The 21,310-nt window shown below is 43.2% G+C and overlaps 1 protein-coding gene across 3 annotated transcripts in view; it reads right to left on the minus strand.

Annotated features, from left to right (window-relative positions):
- LOC125885983 (adhesion G protein-coupled receptor L1-like) overlaps positions 1-18,471 on the minus strand; it is a 31,347-nt gene extending 12,876 nt beyond the window's left edge. For all 3 annotated transcript variants that reach the window (XM_049571872.1, XM_049571871.1, XM_049571873.1), the window contains exons 1-8: positions 18,429-18,471; positions 8,616-8,735; positions 6,117-6,330; positions 5,471-5,580; positions 3,124-3,331; positions 2,079-2,343; positions 1,636-1,975; positions 1,258-1,551 (exon numbers count right to left, since the gene is read on the minus strand). In XM_049571872.1, the coding sequence (XP_049427829.1) occupies positions 1,258-1,551; positions 1,636-1,975; positions 2,079-2,343; positions 3,124-3,331; positions 5,471-5,580; positions 6,117-6,330; positions 8,616-8,685 (1,501 nt within the window). In that variant the 5' untranslated portion in view covers positions 8,686-8,735; positions 18,429-18,471. The remainder of the gene's footprint in view (positions 1-1,257; positions 1,552-1,635; positions 1,976-2,078; positions 2,344-3,123; positions 3,332-5,470; positions 5,581-6,116; positions 6,331-8,615; positions 8,736-18,428) is intronic.
- Positions 18,472-21,310: the final 2,839 nt, after the last annotated feature.

A 21,310-nucleotide genomic window follows, 5' to 3' on the forward strand; every position in this document is an offset into this window, starting at 1 on the left:
GAAACTTCTCTCTCTGTTTTAATTATTTATGATTTTTATATTGTTTTTTCTTTAATTCAATTTTATTTATTTATTTTTTGGGGCATTGCTTTGGGGTTGGGAAGGCAGAGAAAGCTGTGCATGATTGTCTGTCAATTTTTGTGGAGATCAATTAAAACACAATAAAAACACTTTTTTTAAATTACAATCTCTTCTTTTTTTTTCTTGTAGCAGTGAAATAATCAAATGTGTTGTTTAGAGGAACAGCTGCTTGATTAAATATGGATTTCATCAATGATTATAAAAAAGACAAAGCTGTCAATAAATTTCTCGTTTTTCCCCAAAGACTACAAAATGTACTTCAATACTTACTTCAAAAATCCTAAAAATATGTGCTCCCAATAGAATTCTGTCTGTTGGAGTCTAGTAATGGATTCTGTACTGGGGGTTATGATTTAGTTTCTATAAAGAAAAAGAAGGAAGGTGTTTTTTTGGCCACTTGTGTGCAGAAGGACCCCATGTTAAGCTTAAAAAAATATATACCTAATATGAGGATGTCAACATTAGCATGTGAAGCTGGGTTTGAGTCCACCTGCTGGATAACAGTGCAGTATTCACTCTTTCATCTTTGGTTTGGTGTTCATTAGCATCTAACAACAACACCTCGGTTGATAACTGGTAAGTTTTAGTTTGTTTGATTGTCTTCACCAGCATGTCCCTAACTTTTGGACTGAACCATGCCGCTAACTTCCAACTTAGAAAATCTTAATTGGTACTTTGCGAAGATATTTTATGAAAAAAAATAGGGCAAGAGAGTGTGTTACACACCACTTCTGAAAATTAAATGTATTTATGAGACAACAGCCTCACCCGCGTTCAGTAATAAACAAGATTTAATATTAGATTATCCCCCAGTGAAATCGTCACCTCTGTGCTCAAACCATGTCCAATCCATTCAGTGTGATTAGGACGAGGCAAAATGCACCACAGGCTTATCTCCATAATCTCCATAACAGCTTTTGCGTGGAGGGAGTGCTGCACTGAGGAAGACAGCTGCACAGCGAGAGGAAGAGTTGACGAACTCAGCCTCTCTTGACACTATAACCTCTTTCTTCTCTCTCTCATCTGAGGGCAAGTTCAAAGAGGGGACATCCGACTACATTTCAAAGGGAAACGAGATACAGACACACACATGCAAATACCACACACACACACACGCTGGCATGCTCACATCTGCACACACACACACACACACACACACATACACGCCACACCTACCCAGTGACCCTTTTGGACAGGGCCTCTCCACTGTCTCTCCCTTCAGCGTGGGTGGCCACTGCACCCCTCGTGCCACCCGGCCCTCACATCCGCCCACCTGACCAGGGCCCCCGGGAGCAAGGGGGACACGCAGAGGTGGACGTGGGGTCAGAGGAACCATGGCTGTGATTGGGCGCTGGTCAAAGGGTCCTCGGTTGATGACGCCAATTGGGTGAGAGGCTGACGGTCGTACTGGGGTCAGCGCGACAGTGGCCGTGTAGGAGCGGACGGTCGTCATCAGAGAGGAGAGGGGACCTGGAGGGAAGAAAACACTGTTGATTCTCTAGTTTCATTCCATACCAGTATGTCCAAATATACAACTGGACTTGCTGCACAAACCTTTAGTGGGTGGTGGCGGCGTAAACTGTAGCGGGTATCTCAGCACGTAGTAGTTATTCCACACATACAGCTGGTTGTCTCTGGGGTTGTAGTCTATGGAGGAGATGTACTGGTAAGGGTTGGGGAAAGGTATTTGAACAGGCAGCTCCTGTCCACGACTGGTGTCGTAGGCATAAACCACCATGTCGCTGCCGACTCGGCCGTCCGCCTGCCCCTCATCATCCTGGAAGACGGAACGCACGGCGTAGAGCACGCCACAGGCCATAAAGGCATTGCTCGCCCCTCGCTTGTCAAAGCCGGTGGCCCACGTACCCTCGAAGCGTAGGGTGTACGGGTTCACCTGCAAAAGACAAAAAGACACAGGAAGATGAGAGGACTCATCTACAACCCTTCTTTCTTCTCTCTTTCCAATCATCGATCTGTTTTCCTTCCTCCCACTGTACCTGGCTGACCACGATGCGTCCATTATTGGCTTCAGTAGAGTAGATCACCCAAAGGCCGTTCTCGTCCACAGCCAGATCAATGTCTGACTTCCCTCCCCAGCGGTATGGCGAGGTGTCGTGGTAGTTGGCATTGACCACCACGGCCTCACCGCTCTTGATGCGTGTCCGTAGGTCGTACTTGACCAGGTTGCGTGTTCGCTCCTTGTTGTAAAACACAGCGCCGTCATACACCACAAAGCCTGTACCATCCACGCGGCTAGGTAACCTAGGACAGAGAATGATGAGGAATAGTAAGTGTACTTACAAATTTACTTGATTTATATCAGGATTTAATCCATATTATTAATCAGGAAAACAGGGTAAAGGCCCTGAAAACCTGTTTTTCCTCAGTCAAGCTACAGATCTGACATGAACTCACATTTTTCTGTCACAGTTCTGGTCATTTTACATGATATATTTTGTATCTGTGCTGTTAGATTAAGAAAATATGATCTCATATATTCCTGTCCTCTATAAACATGTAAATCATTATCTAACAGCAGTTCTGTGCCCCTTTGTGCATATGTACACTGTTTTAAGCAAGAGTGAGAATGGCGGACTCCGCCACTGACAATGCAAACTACTATATAAAGAGTTAACTAATGAGTGTTGACACATTTAATGGCTATAGCAGAAAAAATACCAGCCACAAAAAGCATCAAATAAATAAAAATCCTAAAATGAATAACTTTAACTGTGATTGCTGCAAGCAATCGAAAAACAGTCATAGAAGCCTGTTTTCAGGGGCTTTAATCTCTGATTTAGAAATTAATTTTTGCTCTATTCCCATTTAAAATTGATTGAACAAAACAAGAAAGTAGTGCTCAAACATCAATTACTTCTTATGAATTCAACCATTTAAATTTTTTTTTTTTTTTAATTTTAAAGGTTTCATTTTACATTTCTTTGAATTAATTGAATAATAGTTTGATCTATAGATTTTCAAAATTCCAATAATAAGTGTCCAGAGCCCAAGGTGACATGAGTACACACGGACATCACTCACTTATAGGTGGTGGTGACTCTGTTCTGACGGTAGTCATCCCAGGAGGCGTACTCATACAGCACCTCCGTCCTATATGGCGTCCACGGCATGACGTAGAGCCTGTCACCAGCCTGCAGCGGGTCCTTACACCACGCCCCTGACTGATGCTCCGCCTCCAGGAGAGAAGAGGCCGGCTGGATGCTGAGCAGTGAGCCGGGGCACACGAAAACTGGAAGATGGGAGTTAGGAGGGGAAGACAGCAGGATGTGAGAAAGAAGAAGAAGAAGAAGAGTGGGAGAGAAGAGGAGTGGGGAGGGAAGTGAGGGAGAGGGGGGAAAAGAGTGGAAAGATAGTGGAGGCAGGTGCGGGGAGAAAATGGATCGATGCATGAAAAATGGATCGAATTAGATGCAGTTGATGCAGCAAGAAGAAAAAAGAATGAAGAGAAAAAGAGAGAGAGGGATTTAAAACACCTGTGCTGATCTCGAGAGGCAAGCAACAGAAGAGACGTAAAAGTGTGTCGTATTACACACTGTTAGCGTGTGTGTGTGTACGTGTGTGTGTGGTGAGTAATACAACAGGGACACTGCAATGAAAGGTGTGTGAGTGTATTTATGTGCTTTGTGTGTGTGTGCATGTGTGTGTGTGTGTGTGGGTGGGTTAGTGCAAAAAGAGTGAAAAAGAGTGTGAGGTAGAGTCAGGGACGCAGAAGGCGGGGCTAAATTTTGCCTTGAAGTGAATGAGAGGGCAGGTTAGTTTACGCCGAGCACAACGATTGGTCCACCCACATGTCAATAACTGTATGGACACATATGTATACTGTACAGTCTCACACTGGCATGCAGATAGGCATGCACACACACACTCACACACAGAAGCAGTGCTTGGTAAGCACACATCCAGAAGGATATACAATCACACACATTTGGTCTTATTTTTCCTATGAAGATAAATAAGGGGCTCTTCCTATAAGGGAAGAAAAAGGGAAAATAAGCATGAAGAGGATGATCAGACAAGTAGGAAGGAATGACTTGAAGGAAGAGAGAGTAAGAAAGAAAGTAAGAAAGTAAGTAAGAAAGAAAGAAAGAAAGAAAGAAAGAAAGAAAGAAAGAAAGAAAGAAAAGGTGCTTGTGTGTGAAAAAGAGAGCAGAGAAAAGGCCGAGAGGATTATGTTTATGTTTGTGTTGTGTTTATGTTTGTGTGTGCACAGAGTGGCCGAGGGAGAGAAACAAGAGACAGAGAGATCGACCAGGAGCGAGAGAGCAAGAAGAGGGGAAGAAACCGGAGAGAGAGAAAGAGAGAGAGAAAACAGGAAGAAGAGAGACTAGGTGCAGAACCTGGATAAAATTGGATAAAAGGACGGGTTTCAACAACAAGAGATGGATAAAATGGGGGTGGGAAAAAAAAGAACCAAGTAGGAAATGAAAAAAGGGGGGCAACATCCAGCATGACTACGAAACAACGTCCTAGGGTAGGAGGAAGAGAGAGATGGTAGGAGAGAGGAAGAGAAGGAGAGAAAAGAGTGGGGGTCGGGGGTAAGGAGAGATCAAGATGCTACAATGTTTTGTCTTTACCTTTTTGGTCCACTTCTACTCAAGCATAGGAAAAAAAAGAGGGAGAGAAAGAAAGAGAAGTCAGAGGGTGAAAGAAGGGAAGTAAAGAAAAAGCAAGAAAGCAAGCAAGAGAGGAAGAAAGGAAGAAAAAAGAAAGCAAGAGAAAAGAAAGAAAGAATTGCACAGATAAAGACTTTGGAACTCATTCTCACCACAAACTTTATAGTTCACATAAAAGAAAGAAAGAAAGAAGCACAAAGGAGACCCAGCATACTCCCCTCCTCTCCTCTCCTCTCCTCTCCCCCTCACCTCCCGCCCCACCCCACCCCCCCTTCTCCCTTCCCTCCACCTCCCCCCCCACGATCTCTCCTTCCCTCAATCAGGCTCCTGTGGAGAAAAGAGAGCAACTCCCGTGGCGTGAATCTGAAAAAGAAAACACACACACGCATGCACGCGCAAGTGCGTACGCACACCCTCGCAGACGCTCGCACACACACAGAAGACATACAGTATGCAAATGTCCTACAGTTTCCCTCTCTGTCATTTCTCCATCCAACTTTCTGTTTATATTTCACGCACACACACTCCCTGAGAAAAAAAAAATCTGTTCTATCCATCAATCTCTCAGGGATACAGTCGACATCAGAGGTTATAAGAACAAAAGAAAAAAACACCGTAAGCCTACAATGTAGCTAGACAAAAACAGATTAAATCTCTGTGTGTTTTTTTGCATACGCATGCACATATATGTGTGTAATCATGTTTGTGTGTGTGTGTGTGTGTGTACATGTGTGTTTAAATATATGCATACTCACTGTAAGGGACACACTCATACTGGATCTCCAGGTACTTGTATGTTCCAGGACAGGGGTCTGGAAAGACGTCGACCCCCGCAACCACCACACACTGAGTCCTGTTGTTACACCTGGAGGACAGCAGAGGGATGGATGGATTGATGGGAGGATTGATGAGTGAAAGGGACGATAGGAAGGGAAAACAAAGGAGGAAGGTAAAGTGATTAACAGACAGGAAAGGGGAAGCAAAGGACACTCCATTTGTCTACTCTCCTTCTCCCTCTCGCTGAATATTGATCAGTTCTTCGAGGAAAACACTGCTGAGTACACAGCTAATGGTGCAGCCCGGCACTCAGACTCAGCTGGAGAGATTACTGCACTCGCACGTACACACACGTATTGGCTTTGTCTAACGTTTCCTCTGACATGAATCCACACGTATGTTGGACAGCAGTGCACACACACACACACACACACACACACACACACACACACACACACACACACTGTACGTACGAAACAGTAGATGCTCTCATTGATTGCTTTAACTGCTTCCAAAATGTTTGCACATACTCAAATGGCACGAGAGTGACATTTCAATTTGCGTCTTTGCTGTATGATTTAAGCTCTTACACAAACACAGTCGTGTAAAGCAACACATACACACCTCTGGGCCATAATCTTGAGTGCGTCAGGGAGGTAACACTGTGTGTTCTCCATCTGGAAGGGGTCTGCGTCACAGATCTTGTCATCAGTGCGTCCATAGTTGGCCGTCTCCACCATGACCACGTCACTTCCTGGGCAGCGCAGCTCTATTGGGTAACCCTCGCATGCCAGCTCCCTGCGCAACAGCCCGAACGGCATGGCGGCCCGGGACATAGCTGTTCATGAGGGGTGGATGTAGAGAGAAGACGAGGGGGATGAGATGAGGCAGATGGTGAAGGGTGGAGGAAAATAGAAAGGAAACAGAGTTTGTTAAAAGAACAATCATTTATTTTGTCTTCAGACTGTGTTGATCTGGAGAATCCAGTTGACAGAAATCATTGTGATATTTTGTGAAAAAAACAACAACAAAGGTTCATTGTTGCTCAGCATTAGATGTGTATAGACACACTGACGGAGCCTCGTCTATAGTGGTGCTCATTTTCTGAAAGCTTATGGAGGCAGATGAAATGGAGCAGTCGTGGGGGCAGTGTAGCGTATAGTTCAAGTGAGATGGGACTGTAGGACACAATGAAGACATTTTTTTAAAAAAAGGAAAGGAACAAATCAGCACTGTAGTGAAAGGAAATCTCTATCCACATGTCATGGTGCATTTAATAGCCTCATAGACCACCTTCCTCTACAATGCCTCCCTTAAAAGGTACATTATTACGACCTCCTCCACCATCGCCATGTTTGTCCTCCTCTAGTGACGTCTAGTTGATGTATCTATGTCAACATAAAGAGCTCATGGGAGTATATGGGCAGTGATGGTTACAAAGGGTGAAATAAATTGATCTATTTTTGTATGCAAAGAGTATAGATGAGCCTTTAGACAGCAAATAATCTGGTTGTCTCTTTGTAGGAAGTGTGGTTGATTTGTACCAGCCTGTATCAAGACTTAAAAGGGCAATCTAGCAGTTTCATATTGCACTTTCATAAAGCTGGGGAACTCACGAGGGACAGCTTTTAATCAAGACTCAGCCATGTTAATAGCTCAGTCAGGCATGAGTGGTACTTTGAGGTAAATGCTCATCAGCATGCTAATGACAATGCCAACATACTGATGCTAAGTCTCAAATATACCAAATTTCATTGCACTCTATTGTTGAGACATTTCACTGGAAATCACAAATGAGAATCCATCCATTAATCTGGACCAAAGCGGCCGATCAGCATTGCCATCCATGGAGCCATGCCTCTAACATGGCGAAGCAAATGGTGAAAATTGAAGCAGAGGATGAGATTTCAGTCTCTGTATGGGTCTGTTATAAATTGTAGCCCAAAAGCCTAAATTTAGATAATCTTAATGACATCATCTGGGTTATTTTTTTTTTTTAAGATCCTTCCAGAGCTACAGAAAAACAAGTGTTTCCACAGGCTGAGTGGTACTCCCAGCGGTGATTATACAGACCTGTATATGCAAAATGGATGAGTACTCCTTTAAATACAGTTCCAGGGATTTAATCAGCCATACACAGACACACACTCTAATAATTTTGCAATTACAGCAAATGTCATTTAAACACCACACTCTGATTATCTCAATCCAAACCTGTACTTGGTGTAAGTACAACATAGTTAATGCACATTCCTGCACCGTTAACACCTCAAGTGTGATTTAATTAAATCTTTAAAATGCAGACATGTGAGAACACCTACACTGGAGGGATTCCCAGAGGCAAACAGAGGATGATTGTTGACATAAATCACACTGCACCTCCGCTGTGACACCTGCATGCGATGTGAAGTGTGGGCACATCACAATATCTTGTGTTTTAAGTCAGTAGGGAGGATAAAGCTTATACATCCGGCTGTCAGATGCTCCGTAAACACAAATTGACAAGAATGAGATTTTATTTTCTTTCCTTTGAACGCTGGATCTCACTATGTCACATCTATGTGTTTGTGTGTGTGTGTGTGTGTGTGTGTAAACCCACCTGACTGCCATATTAATCCATGTAAACCAGGGTTATTGGAGAAAATCACATTACCATTACCTTAATCCTGTTGTTCACATCATCTTGAGTATCATGTACGCATGAAAAGGTGCTCGCCGCATCAGGATTAAAGCCACATTCAAAGCCAACACGTCGGCGTGATCAGTATGCTGCTGGTGTACTGTAACTGTCTGTGGTGCTGAATGACTGATTGTTTATTAACTAGGAGCTACAGGCAGATTCTCAAACGACTCCCTTTGGCAAGCTGCTCACTTCAAATGTTTCAGCTTTTGTTTATGTAGGTCACAACATGACTTTCTTCACAGGCAGTGGGCTGAGTTCCACTTCTCGTGACGACTTTGCTCACTTCGCAAAACAAACTTACATTTGAGTCACCCAAATCTAGGAAGCACTGGCATCATCTATTGCTTCCTTTAAAAAAAAATTGTGATTCATCTTTCTGAACGCTGTGTCAGGATCACCTCAACCTCAACATGATACCACCTCAATGCCGTGACGCTTACCTTGGCTGGAGGGGGCAACGTGAGCCAGAGCGAGCACACACACCCCCAGGAACCACAGGGACGCAGCCATGCTGGGCGGGAAGAGTTAGGATGTCACACCACCAGCCGCGTTAGGAGAGCCTGGGGAGGAAGCAGTGGAAGTGTGAGACTGGGAGTGAAGAAGTGCAGCATCTCATTGTGAGATCAGTCTGTGTGCGTGCATGCGATGGTGTGTAACACACACTGACAGTGAAAGAGTGCACGTGAGAACACACAGCAGGGTGGGAGGGGGACAGAATAATACAGGGACAGACAGGGAGGAGAGAGAGAAATAGATAACAATTGAGCATTCGGTGCAGTGAAAAGTCCCTCAATCTCCTGTTACCATGGTGATAGCACAGTGCGGTCTAAAGGGAGACAGAGAGGGAGAGATATGCTGGGTGTGTGTATCTGTGAGTGAAAGCACACGCATGTGAGTACGTGTTTTAAGTCCGTAATTAGCTGGGAGCAACAGTGGCCGCTGACCCATAAAAGAGTCTTAATCTTTCTATCCTCACACACTCTCTCTCTCTATCACACACACACACACACACATCGGCAGAGTGTTGGGCTCAGCTTAGGCCACTTTTCAGTAATCCTAAATAAATGATGTCATGGAGACGATCTCTCCCCCAGCAGGGGTAACGAAGTAAACAGCTGACTGAGGGCGCAGGTGATCAGAGGGCGATGCTGTGCTGTGGAGTTCTATGAGGGAACATACGGGACGCAGGCGGGCAAGATACAAGAGAACAACAGTAATATGACTCCTTAATATAGACTGAACTCTTGGCCCTGGACAGAAGGGAGGATGGAGGCTGAACTGCATCATGCACGGCACTGCATTTATTTATTTCATTTCTTGCTTAGCATTCTCAATCTGCCGCTGCGGTGTGTGCAGAGTATCCATCCACCATGATGGTCTCCAGTCTGTGTGCATGTGTGTGAGTGTGTGTTTTAGGGAGCGTGCGTGTATGTGCGCGTGCAGATATACATATGTGTGCTTGCGTGTGTTTATTTGCAACTTGCTTTTCTCTCCGTCTTCTTGTTAGGTAATGATGGCAGACAGATTTAGGTCACTCCTCAACAAATGTCCAACATGCATTCAAAGGGTTGTGCATGTGCAGGGCACACACGAACACACGCACACACACACACACACACACACACACACACACACACACACACACACACACACACACACACACACATGTATGAAAGAGAACAGAAACCTCTGCCTTCTTGAAGTCCACTGAACCAACAAGACTGTAATAAAGGCCTCAGGTCTACCGTGATACACGTACACACACACACACACACACACACACACTAAACATAGTACATAAAAGACTCAGTAGAATGCAGACCTTTCTGTTTTTCATCACATACACACACATGTGCACACACACACACACACACACACACACACACACACACACACACACACACACACACAATACGTCTCGTCTCATCCAAAACCCTTATGGCAGCATGTTCTTTTGCTTGCAACCCCCATTGCTCTCCTGCTCTCTCTCTCTCTCTCTCTTTCACTCACGAACACACACACACACACACACACACACACACACACACAAACACACACACACACCCTTAAGTGTTGATGCAGAGTAAGTAGAGCAAGGACACTGATGGGCCTTGACAAAGCCACACACCCAGTCCCCCTGTTCGCAGCACCATGCTCTCCGCCTGCAACCAAAATCCAGCCCCGGGCCACCGGCCGGCCTACTTGGAGGAGCAGCAGTCTCTAAGTGAGAGTGTGTGAGTAGTGAGCCTGAAGTGAAATAAATTACACACACACACACACACACACATACACACACAGGCATTAATGTACATACATACATACATACATACATACAGTATACACAGTGGAACTGCATATAGTGACTCAATAGCAACAGAAAATGTATCTGCAATTATTTTGATGATGAAATTAACCCTTAAACATAAAGTGCTCTCCTTTTAAGTCCCATTAATTCATTTTAAGATTGTTATTATTCCCATCTGTCTGTAACAGTTTGTTCCAACTCTCTATGAAGTGAAATATTCAGATGTAAGACTTCAAGGTTTTTGTATAATGATGTACAAGAAGGTTTTTATTCTTGTACATCATTATACACAAATATACCCGAAGTTCATTTGATATATTTGGTATCTTTGCCAGGCTGTAGCCATGGAGTCAACATTGAGGTGTACCAAGTGTGCCGGGGGGGATCAGGAAAACATTTCAAAATTTGGAAACTAATTTCCAATTATATTACATTATGTATCATATGTAAGTACAGCTATACACTACATATAGGAATATACAGTAAATGAAAGCTACTCCTGTCAACACAACATACATTAATGACACGCTTCTCAGGCCTCACATGAGCTTTCTGACACATATATTACGTAATAAAGACATTAATGTAAGTTGATTACGCCTGTGATTCATGTTCTGCTGAGGTACGGCAACACCATTTGGACAAACCAGATCCAGAACTGCAGTACACTGTAGTACTAGCATCAGTGTTAATAATAATAATAATAATGGAAATTTACTATGTTTATTTATGATTTTGAAGACATATGCTAATGACTATTGTTAGGCTGTCGCAGAATTCAATATCTCTGCAGTATATTTGTCAAGCAGTCTTCATTTTCTCTATCCTCTGACATTTCTTAGAATAAATACACCTTTAATCAGTTAATCAAAAAATAAACGGTGGATAATTAATAAAGAAGATGATGTTAGCTTTCAGCCCTTAATGGCAGAGATGTCAAACAGGAGTCTGCCAAGAGAATCCTGTGTGGTTTGACTCCACCGAAATTTAAGCAATAAATAAGAAAGAAAATTGACTGACTCACTGCTGTGGGAAGCAAATGATACCTGAGAGCCATTAAAGTCAGCCTGTCGGAAATCATTCAAACCGATGTGAAATCATGCCAGGTACAAAGATTCACACGATCGGAGGCGGAGGCCATAAAATCAACAGAGAGAGAGAAAGGGAGAGAAAGAGAGAGTAACCTCCCCCTCCTTTGGTCTGAGAGCTATCAGTGCCTGAGGGCAGATCGCTATAAAGCACAAAGTGACAAAACAGCCTTGTAGCGTTATGTTCCTAATGGAAGAATGAATGTGTGTGAGAGTGTGTGTGAGTGATGGAGAGCAATCAGTAGATGAGGGCGCGACAGAGAGGTTAGACTTCCAGCTTTATTGGCTGAAACACTTTTTTAATAATGGCAGTGTTGAGCATTTCCTTGTCGCTGTCGATGATATTTAAGGCTTAAAAGTGGATTTTAAAACACACCGCGGTGCCCTGTGTGACTGCAAGCCTGTTTCAGACCATTGACCTCTACAGCTCCCAGAGGGCTGAGGCCTACTCACCGCAGTCAAAGCCACTTACAGGGTTTTAGAGCCTGTATGTTTGTCTGGTCGATGCGTGACTCTGGGGAATGGAGGTGTCGCCCTCTGTCAATCATTTGCTTGTTGCAGGCAGGAAATACAGGCGACGCTCAGAGACAAGTTCAGAGCATTACGACCCAAACTGCATGCTGGACATCCCTGAGAGCATTAGTGTATATACTGCATGAGGGACATGATGGTAAATTGCTTGCAGATATATGCAGATCATGCTTTAAAAGTCATTCTCAAAGTTATCCGCTGCTTGTTTTTATGATGTTAGCATCCGTTTTCACATTATAGTCCTCTGCTGAAACACCAAACTGAACAAATATCTGTGATCCTAATACATATTTATAATACAGGAGGCCAAGGAAGCAGAAAACCCTCCTCCTGTACTATTCTACATGTGTATCTGCATCAGTTTTGTGTGAGAAGTCATTTGATTTTCTTTCACCTAAAGAAGTGAGTCTCTTCTAAAGACTGCAGGAAGGTTGATTAAACATTGATACGTTCCCTCACATATTTATCAAGATTGTAATCCTGCCCTCAGCACTCGCTCACGGAGTTAAAAGCACACCGTGTCTTAGTGCCCTATAAGCACTTTCTGGGTGTATGAGAATTTCAGGGGTGTTTGATCATTTATCACTGTTGTGTTTTCACCTGATCACCATACAGTATGCAGTAGAATAGATCACCATGCACAAGACTACAGAGTGAATCTTAAAGAAAAGGTTCACAGGCTTCTTTTATTAAGTTTTAAAACACACGTATATGTACATTGAAAGGCTTATTTGTTGCTGTAATTGTGTCTTCTCTGAACTGATGAGTAACCTATGCTGCTCGGAGGGAAGAGATCCCGTGTTAACATCTTGTCAGGATGATTATATGATTACACAGTTGGCGGTGTGAGGATTATAATATTGTGCAGTTAACACCAAATCCAGTAAATCTTGGTTTAATTACATTTAACGATGGCCTTTGGCTGATGTGAGGTGTAACCAACATTTTGTTTGGTTTTCAGGCACTTTTGCATTATTAAATGCCAAGTCTGATATATCAGAGCTTTTTGGATAAATCTGTTTTTCCCAGTCTTAATTATGACTTGCATATTGGCAAGAACTATCACAATTAGTGATCTGAAAAACTATTTTATAAAACAAATAATCCCAATTTTTTAAGCAAATATGACCAATATTTGCTGGTTTCAGCAGCAACAGCAGCAGAAATTAGCTATAGAAACCAAAACTGTTCTTTGTACCAGGCTGTAAACATGTTTATTTTGGCTTTTAAAGGAAATGGCCACTTTAGAATGAAAATACAGACAGTACTTACTGACCCTCATGCCAACAAGAAGTCCAGTGTAGTTTTTTAATCCACAAAACTTGTTCGGGGTATCGGAGGATAACAGCTAGCCGGAATAACAGCTACACTTGAAGTGCATGGAACCCACATTTTGAAAATGTAATAAAACTCCGTGTTGTGTTTATATGGCAACTCACGTGAGACTAGCTGATAGCTAGTGGTGGTGCTAGTTCTTGAGTCTTGCCATGTAAACACAGCAGCCTGCTGACCACGGTGAGAAATTATGCTATAAAAGTTGAGTCTTTTCAGGTCAATTTTGCATGCCGCGGCTTCAGGACACTTGGATTACGACAGACGAGCCGTTCTGACGTTTTTGAAATGCATTAGCAGAGTTTTATTACATTTTCAAAATGTGGGTTCCATGCACTTCAAGTGTAGCTGTTATTCCGGCTAGCTGTTATCCTCCGATACCCTGAACGAGTTTTGTGGATTAAAAAACTACACTGGACTTCTTGTCGGCATGAGGGTCAGTCAGTACTGTTTTCATTCTAAAGTGGCCATTTCCTTTAAGTTAGGCATTTGACTGACTGGCTTGTGGAGCTAGCCTCGTGTGGCCATTAGTGGAACTGCAGCTTTTGGCACTTGTGGGTTGGCGTCATTTTTCAGTCCTGGAGGTTGCCCCTTATATCATACTGGCCAAAGAATAAATGTATGGTGTAAAAGCAGTGGAGCCAATATGGCCTGGAATCGTTTATTATCATCTCTTTTGTTCAGTTCTTCACAGCACTATATAACAGCATTTCATAGTTATATAACTACATAAATTAACAGGTCCTAGACCTTGATAAGTGGCAGAAAATGCATTGATGTATTATGCAATGACAAATTATTAATCCATTTTAGGGCTGGCATGATTACAGATGTTCATTACATGATTATCGGAGCCAAAAGACTTTGGGATAACAATATTTGGCAATATCTACACAAGGTTTTAAAAAACATGATCAGTCAAATTCACCTCTCACTTAATTAATTGTGCATTTTGTCCTTTTTTTGGCAAATTAATTACACTTAAAGTGTAAGGTGAAGAGGAGGTGTAAGGAAAAAATCATACAAAATATATACTGAAAAACCAGATGACATTGAAAAACAAAATCATAAAGAGCATAATGATTTAATGGACAATTTACACAGTATCATAATATGTATATAACTAGCATCATATCAAGATATAATTTTCAAATTTTACTTATATCATCAGTATCAGTGTATCATGACACCGCTAATTCATTTTTTTCCCCTGTTAAAGGGTTTTTTTTGGGGAGCTGTGAGGGTCCAAGGACAGAGGGATGTCGCGTGCTGTAAAGCCCTCTGAGGCAAATTGAAATTTGTGATATTGGGCTTCATAAATAAAATTGAAATTGAAATGTAAGTTCAGCTTCAGCTAACATGTACACTTGAGTGGAGGCGCTGCCTAGCTCCTGCAGCTAACAGTACCAACAGTGTTTGCTACAGCTCCAGTGGTGCCGGATGAACAGCCTCTTGCATCCACAGTCTCCTGCTTTATCTGCTGTGTCGATGCAGAGGCTCGTTAACTAGAGCCAGCCACCAGAAACCATTTCTTGCCGTCTGACTCACACCAATTAAATGGCTATCTTCCACAAGTTTGTCCTTTTAGTACAAAATGACCTCTTTGTGTTGACTGCTGAAGCCCCGTATTGGCTTCAGCTGAACTTTACAATGCATTTTTGAACAGAACAAGGAATGCAGATTTTGTTCCCAATTTATCACAGCCAGTATGAAGAGGACTAGGATTTCTAAGGGATTTTGCCACACTGAATGTATCTCCAGTGTATTAGGCTGATTATGGGTAACACTGCAAATTATTGAGAAGAACTGCTTTGTGGAAATATCCAATTTTTAATCTCAATAGATTTTTGCAGAAAATGCACCATATCCAAAACCAAATTACATATTCTGTGAAACAGGGTATTTACCTGTATGTGACTCACCTGTATAGGAGCAGCAATTACAGGTACTACTGTGGCAGTGGCACCACTGTGTTGCTGTAATTAACCCCCGCACACTGTTCTTGGCTTGCACAATAAAACAGCAGGCAAATGCTGCAGTAAAGGTCAAAAGGATGTTGCATTTCCTGGAAAATGTATTTTCCAATATCTGAAGTATATCTGAAGTAACCGGGAACCACATGTATTGGGGTTGATTAATAATTCATAATTGTCTGCTAATGTCAAACACATAACACATTTACAGATGTAGTAATGTACGAACACTTGCTGCCTGAATGCGCGTTGTCATGGAGAGTTTGAGAATTAAGGGAGTGTGTGTGAACATTTTAAGTGACTGCAACGGCTTACTGGCAATATAACATGACGAGTATTCAAAGCAGTTACAGTGTTGTGCGTTGTCTGTTGCACTGTATGTCCTGACCTGCCTCTTTGCACTTAATATGATTTGTGTGTCAGCGTGACATGTTACTATAATATGAGCTGTTTCAACTGAGACAAACCCCTGGAGAGAAAACAGCATCGTGGTCCTGAGGCGTGACTCAAAGTCATGGCTACAAAAGCTCCTTCTGCTTTCCGTTGAAATAACTGACGGAGGTGTGACAGAGCAGAACCGAGTGCATCCAGCTGCTTTTGTTTGCAGGATGCTAAAACAGGCTAGAGCTTGTCAATAGGTTTAGACTACAGGAACATATATACAGTAAGATCACAGAAATTTTGGCATACCATTCACAAGATGGACGATGTCCTTTGAAATATTGTTCAACCAAAAGCAGGCATGTCTGCTTATTTCATCACGTACCTCTGTGTCTGATGAGGAGCCACTCTGGGCTCCAAACGCTATACTGAGATGGATATAAAGGGAGATCCTGCAATGTTTTGAGGCTTTGACTAACAGAAATTACTGTACAGTTTTTGGACTCAGCACCTGGACAAGAGTGGGTTTTCTGAAATGATTGCCTGGTTATTTTATCCAAACTGTTTCTCAAATGGGTTTTCAGAAAATGGAGGAGGGGACATGTGCATTTGTCCCTCTCAATAAAAACACAAAAATAGCAGTGGACTTTTATTTTGACAAAATTTAAGACATTGACACCATAAAATAATGAAGAAAAGGCACAAATTGGTGCATAATAATACACCAGAATGCAGGAAATGTACGTGTTTGATGCTCAAAATGTTTTTGCAGAGGACTTTTAGGGACATTGACATGCAAGATTTTGAGTAAAAAAAAAAAAGTATGGTTATGATGGTCATTACTGCTCATTTTCTTTCACTACAACAGTCTGATAAGCTCAGATAATTGCATCACTTATCTCTAACACTTCTAGGAAAACACAACTGTACGGCTCTACATCTAAATTACAGCAGCTATTTGAATGAAGAAAATCAATTTGCAGCTTTTTACAAATGATCTCTCATTTCAATAACCTTACAAGCAAAAAAAATGCTCACTGGCTTCTACGTCTCAAATGTAAGGGTTTGCTGCATTATTTTTCTCCGACATATTACAGTGGAGGTTTTTGACTGAACAAATCAACCTGACATCACCCTGGGCTATCTATTTTTTCTGTTTTATAGACAAAACATTCATTTCAGGTTAATGAGCCACTTTTGAAAAATAATCAATGATGAAAATAATTGTTGCAATATTGTAATAAGTCAGATCCCAGCTGACGTCTCATCTCATATCAAGATATTGATATTACACTAATAAATCCGCCCCCAGCTCTGAAAGGGCCTGCGCGCACGCTCACAGCACAGGCAAGGAGACTGAATCAGTGTGTCTGACTGATGCAAAGAGACATGATTGGAACCTGTGTGAGGTGGTCTGAGGAGAAAAGAGACAAATCTGGTGCGTTTTACAAGTCAAATCCATCCAAATTGTGTGTGTGTGTGTGTGTGTGTGTGCGCGCATGCATGTGTGCGTGTCTGAGTGGTTTAAGCAAATCAGATTTCTTTTTTTTGTCCTCAGTGGTTAATGTAAATGATCCCTACATGGAAACAAACCTCCTTACCTCTGTTTTCTGTGTCCCATCTACATGCACGGCACACACACACACACACACACACACACACACACACACACATAACTACATGAGTCAGCTTATTAAAATGTGTTTTCACTAACATTTCCACATATAAATCAGATCAAATCAATCGTCTTTTTCACTCCACACAATACCTCAGCACACACACTCAAGGTTACAAGCCCGGCACAAGAGTCCTGTCAGCCACTGAGCCGTCTCTCTTTCTCCTCTCATCCCTCTCCTCCTCCACCCTTCATTTGTCTCCTGTCCTCCTCTCAATCTCTCTCTTTTTTCTCATCCTCGCAGTCACTCCTGCACTCCCTGGCTGGCCTCCTCCACTGACCCAGTCCTCTCATCCCCACTTTGAAATATTGATAATGGACTCTCACTCTCTCTCTGCGCTCTCTTCCTCTTTCCTCCTCATGCTCCCATCTGTGGTGAATCAGCAAACCAAAACCAGCAAACATTCCAACCAACCATCCAACCAAACCTTGCATTTATACCTCTTTTGTGTGTGTGTGTGTGTGTGTGTGTGTGTGTGTGTGTGTGTGTGTGTTTACACCACTTTGCACTGCAGCATACCAGGCACTGCAATGAAGGAGTATGATGATGTGTGTGACTGTAATGAGCATATTCAGCCCACTCGTGACAGACCCCTCTGGTGGGCCAGCGTGGGACACCCTGAGTCATTATGCCACTTTCTCCCTGCTGCACTCCCCTCTGAGGCCCAGAGGAGGCTAATCACGTGCCCATGAATATTTCACAGCACCCATGCCTCACACTCCTATACTACTGACCCAGCTCTTAATGGCAGCCAGCAGTATGAGGCCCTGCAAAGGCAGCCCATCAGATCCCTGTCCCTCAGTGATCAAATGGCCCTTGACAGGAGCAGCAGCAGAGGAGCAAAGCACCTCTGCTGTCTTCTCAGGCATTGATCATGTATGTGCGCGTGAGCATGTGAGAGGGAGAGGGAGAAAGAAAGAGAGAGGAGGGGCGGGGTGCATCCTCATAGCCTATATCCATATCTTACCGTCAATCCTCCGGTTTCCCTCCTCCTCCTCCTCCTCCTCCTCCTCCTCGCTCACTGCGTCTCCCGCATCCCGTCTCTCCGCGCCCTCGTGCACCCACTGTACTCTCCTCCTTTTCTCCCTCTCCGCTCTGCCCGATGCATGAAAAAATAAAACCAAATATTCAGTGTGGAAATGGTGGTGGGCGATACCTGCTGGGGCTATACGGCAGTCATTAGCGCGATGTGTCCAACAACAACTGGGCGTCCTCCTCCTGTGATCAGCGCACTGTGCAGGGCTCTGCTCTGCTGGACCTCACACCCTCCCTCCGTCCTGTCGAGGCTCGATGTCTTCCCCGCTGTGCTTGTGTGTGACTGCGCGTCACGTTGGTATCATAATTCCCACGGGTTTCATGTCCAGAGACGGTGCGGGCTATAGGCCTTACAGCTCCGATGGACCAGGGGGAAGGAAAATACGCGATCGCACGTGAAAACAATAATTAGGCGCAAATTAACGCACGGACCCGAGCTGCTCCGTCTCCCTCCGTCGATTTCTACAGCTCATTAAGCCCGGTCGTCGTTTGTCATCGTTGATCACAGCCTCCCGATATTACATCCTTGCATTTATTGGCAAATACCGTCGACGTGATGACAGCCGCTTTGCATATCCTTGAAGAATCGTGATGAGGCGCAGCAGCACATCAGGACGGATACAAGGGAAATATCAGGCTGGTTTTTTTTTTTATTTAAAAAAAAAAAGGCAGGAATCGCGCTATGAGGTGACGCTGTGATAAAAAACAAAAAGACAACTGGACAGTCAGGAGAGATGTGGTTTTCTGCTCCTGGCCTCGCCTTGCATCCGTCCTTCTCTCTTCTTCTTCTTCTTCTGGCTCTCTCTCCCTCTCTCCATCCGCTGGTCCGCTTGTTGCGCGTTCTGCACTCGAGAGCGCGCAACGCGTGTGTTGGCGTGCCTTTGTGTGCGCACGTGTGTGTGTTTGTGTGTGCGCGTGTGTGCAGAGAGGCAGGGAGAGATGGGGGCTTCGACTATATTACCAAGGTTTGTCTGAGTGAGCAACAATAAGCTGCTGTGTAGGCAAAAGGCACAGGAATATGGAATAAACAGCGGCTCATGTTTATTTAGGCCGCTGTGTCTTTTTACAGGTCTGGCCAGCTCGGATTTAGGTTTAGCGTTTCTCCCATGGCAGGAACATGCAGAAAGGGGAGCTATTGTGTTTGCCGTGCATGCCTGTGCACATCCAGCAAGCACAGGCATTTGCAACATTTCTATTAACCTTACAGGAGGAGCTTTGCTTTGAGCAACAGCTACATCATCATGTCACTGCAATGTATATGTCAAACCCATCAACCAGTCACACCTTGATGACACCTGATGACATGCTGGTTTCATCATGCCCCTGCAGAAGCATGTTTATCCCATCTGTTCCTGCCATTACTGCCATTAGTCCTACAATGCAAAAGATTGCTTTTGTATTTGCATTTGAGGAGTAATGTCAGCATGCAGTGACGGCCTGGGTCACTCAGAGGATAGAGGATGGATGGGAGATAACTGACTGATCTCATAAAAGCATCACTCATGCAGTTTACATGTGCGAGGAAGTGTGCAAAGGCTAAACACAGTCCTTGGCTTGAAAGAGGATGAGTCATGTCAGAGGAAATCACTGATTATTTCGAAAAGCCGGTTTCTCCATAATTTCACTTGACTGCCTTTGAATGGCTCTGATTGCTTCTTGTGTAGCCTGTAAAGTGGAACTAGACTTCATAAACACTCAAAGCACAACAGTCACTAACAAAATTATTTTAATGGCGCTGAATAATTCATTGATGTCAGATTATGCGTGATGTGTTTTGATTGGGTGGTGCAAATTGTCATGCAAAAAGAAGCAGGTGGGGGGGATAGCATTACAGTGCTGTGTCGCTGAAAATGGGGAAATGGTTAGAATAATCTCCGGGGAGTAATAAAACAAGCCATAATGGTAAGACTTGGCTCAGACCTAAGCTTGGCTTGACTGTGTACTTGGCAGCTTTCAGATATATTAAAGACAGCCACTTCTAAGCTGAGGTCAGCATTGGTTAGCAGCATTCAGTGTTCCTTTAGATAGTGTTTTAAATTACTTTTTATTGGTTGTTGGCATTTCCACACCCACTTATATGGGTAATATGTTTGCAGTAAGACTTCATACGTTGCTAGGTGCTGAATCTAGTCATAGTAACATCAGTCTAACATTTCTACCTCTTCAGTAAGATTAGATTTGTCTGTATTTTCTGATAATGAGCTCTGAAAGAGGTTTAGTTTTGTTAAAGGGACGGTTCACTCCAAAATCTAAAATACATATTTTTCTTCGTACCTGTAGTGCTATTTATCAGTCCAGATAATTTTGGTGTGAGTTGCCGAGTGCTGGAGATATCAGCCATAGAGATGTCCGCCTTCTCTTCAATATAATGGAACTATATGGCATTCGGCTTGTGGCCTCTCGTCCATGAGTAGATACACACTTCCTTCTGCGCATTGATGTGGTTGGCAGGTGCACCTCAGTAAAAAGAAAATAGTTCCTACATGAAAATGCTCACAACAAGGTCTGTGGATTATCTTGAGTAACTGGATCATAACTTCTGGAAAGAGACATTGCTGTTGAGTTTTTCAATTGTATTTTTTTGGTGCTTTAAACACCACAAGCAGAGTGCCATCTAGTTCCATTATATTGGAGAGAAGGCAGACATCTCCATAGCCAATATCTCCAACACTCAGCAACTCACACCAAAACAATCTAGATTGATAAATAGCACTACAGGTAGAGGAAAAATATGTATTTTTAATTTTGGAGTGAACTGTCCCTTTAAATAAAACACTGTCACATTTGCAGCATCAGTAGGAATCTTTGTGACAA

This window comes from Epinephelus fuscoguttatus, linkage group LG3 (assembly GCF_011397635.1).
Source record: "Epinephelus fuscoguttatus linkage group LG3, E.fuscoguttatus.final_Chr_v1".
NCBI classification, from domain to species: Eukaryota; Metazoa; Chordata; class Actinopteri; order Perciformes; family Serranidae; genus Epinephelus; species Epinephelus fuscoguttatus.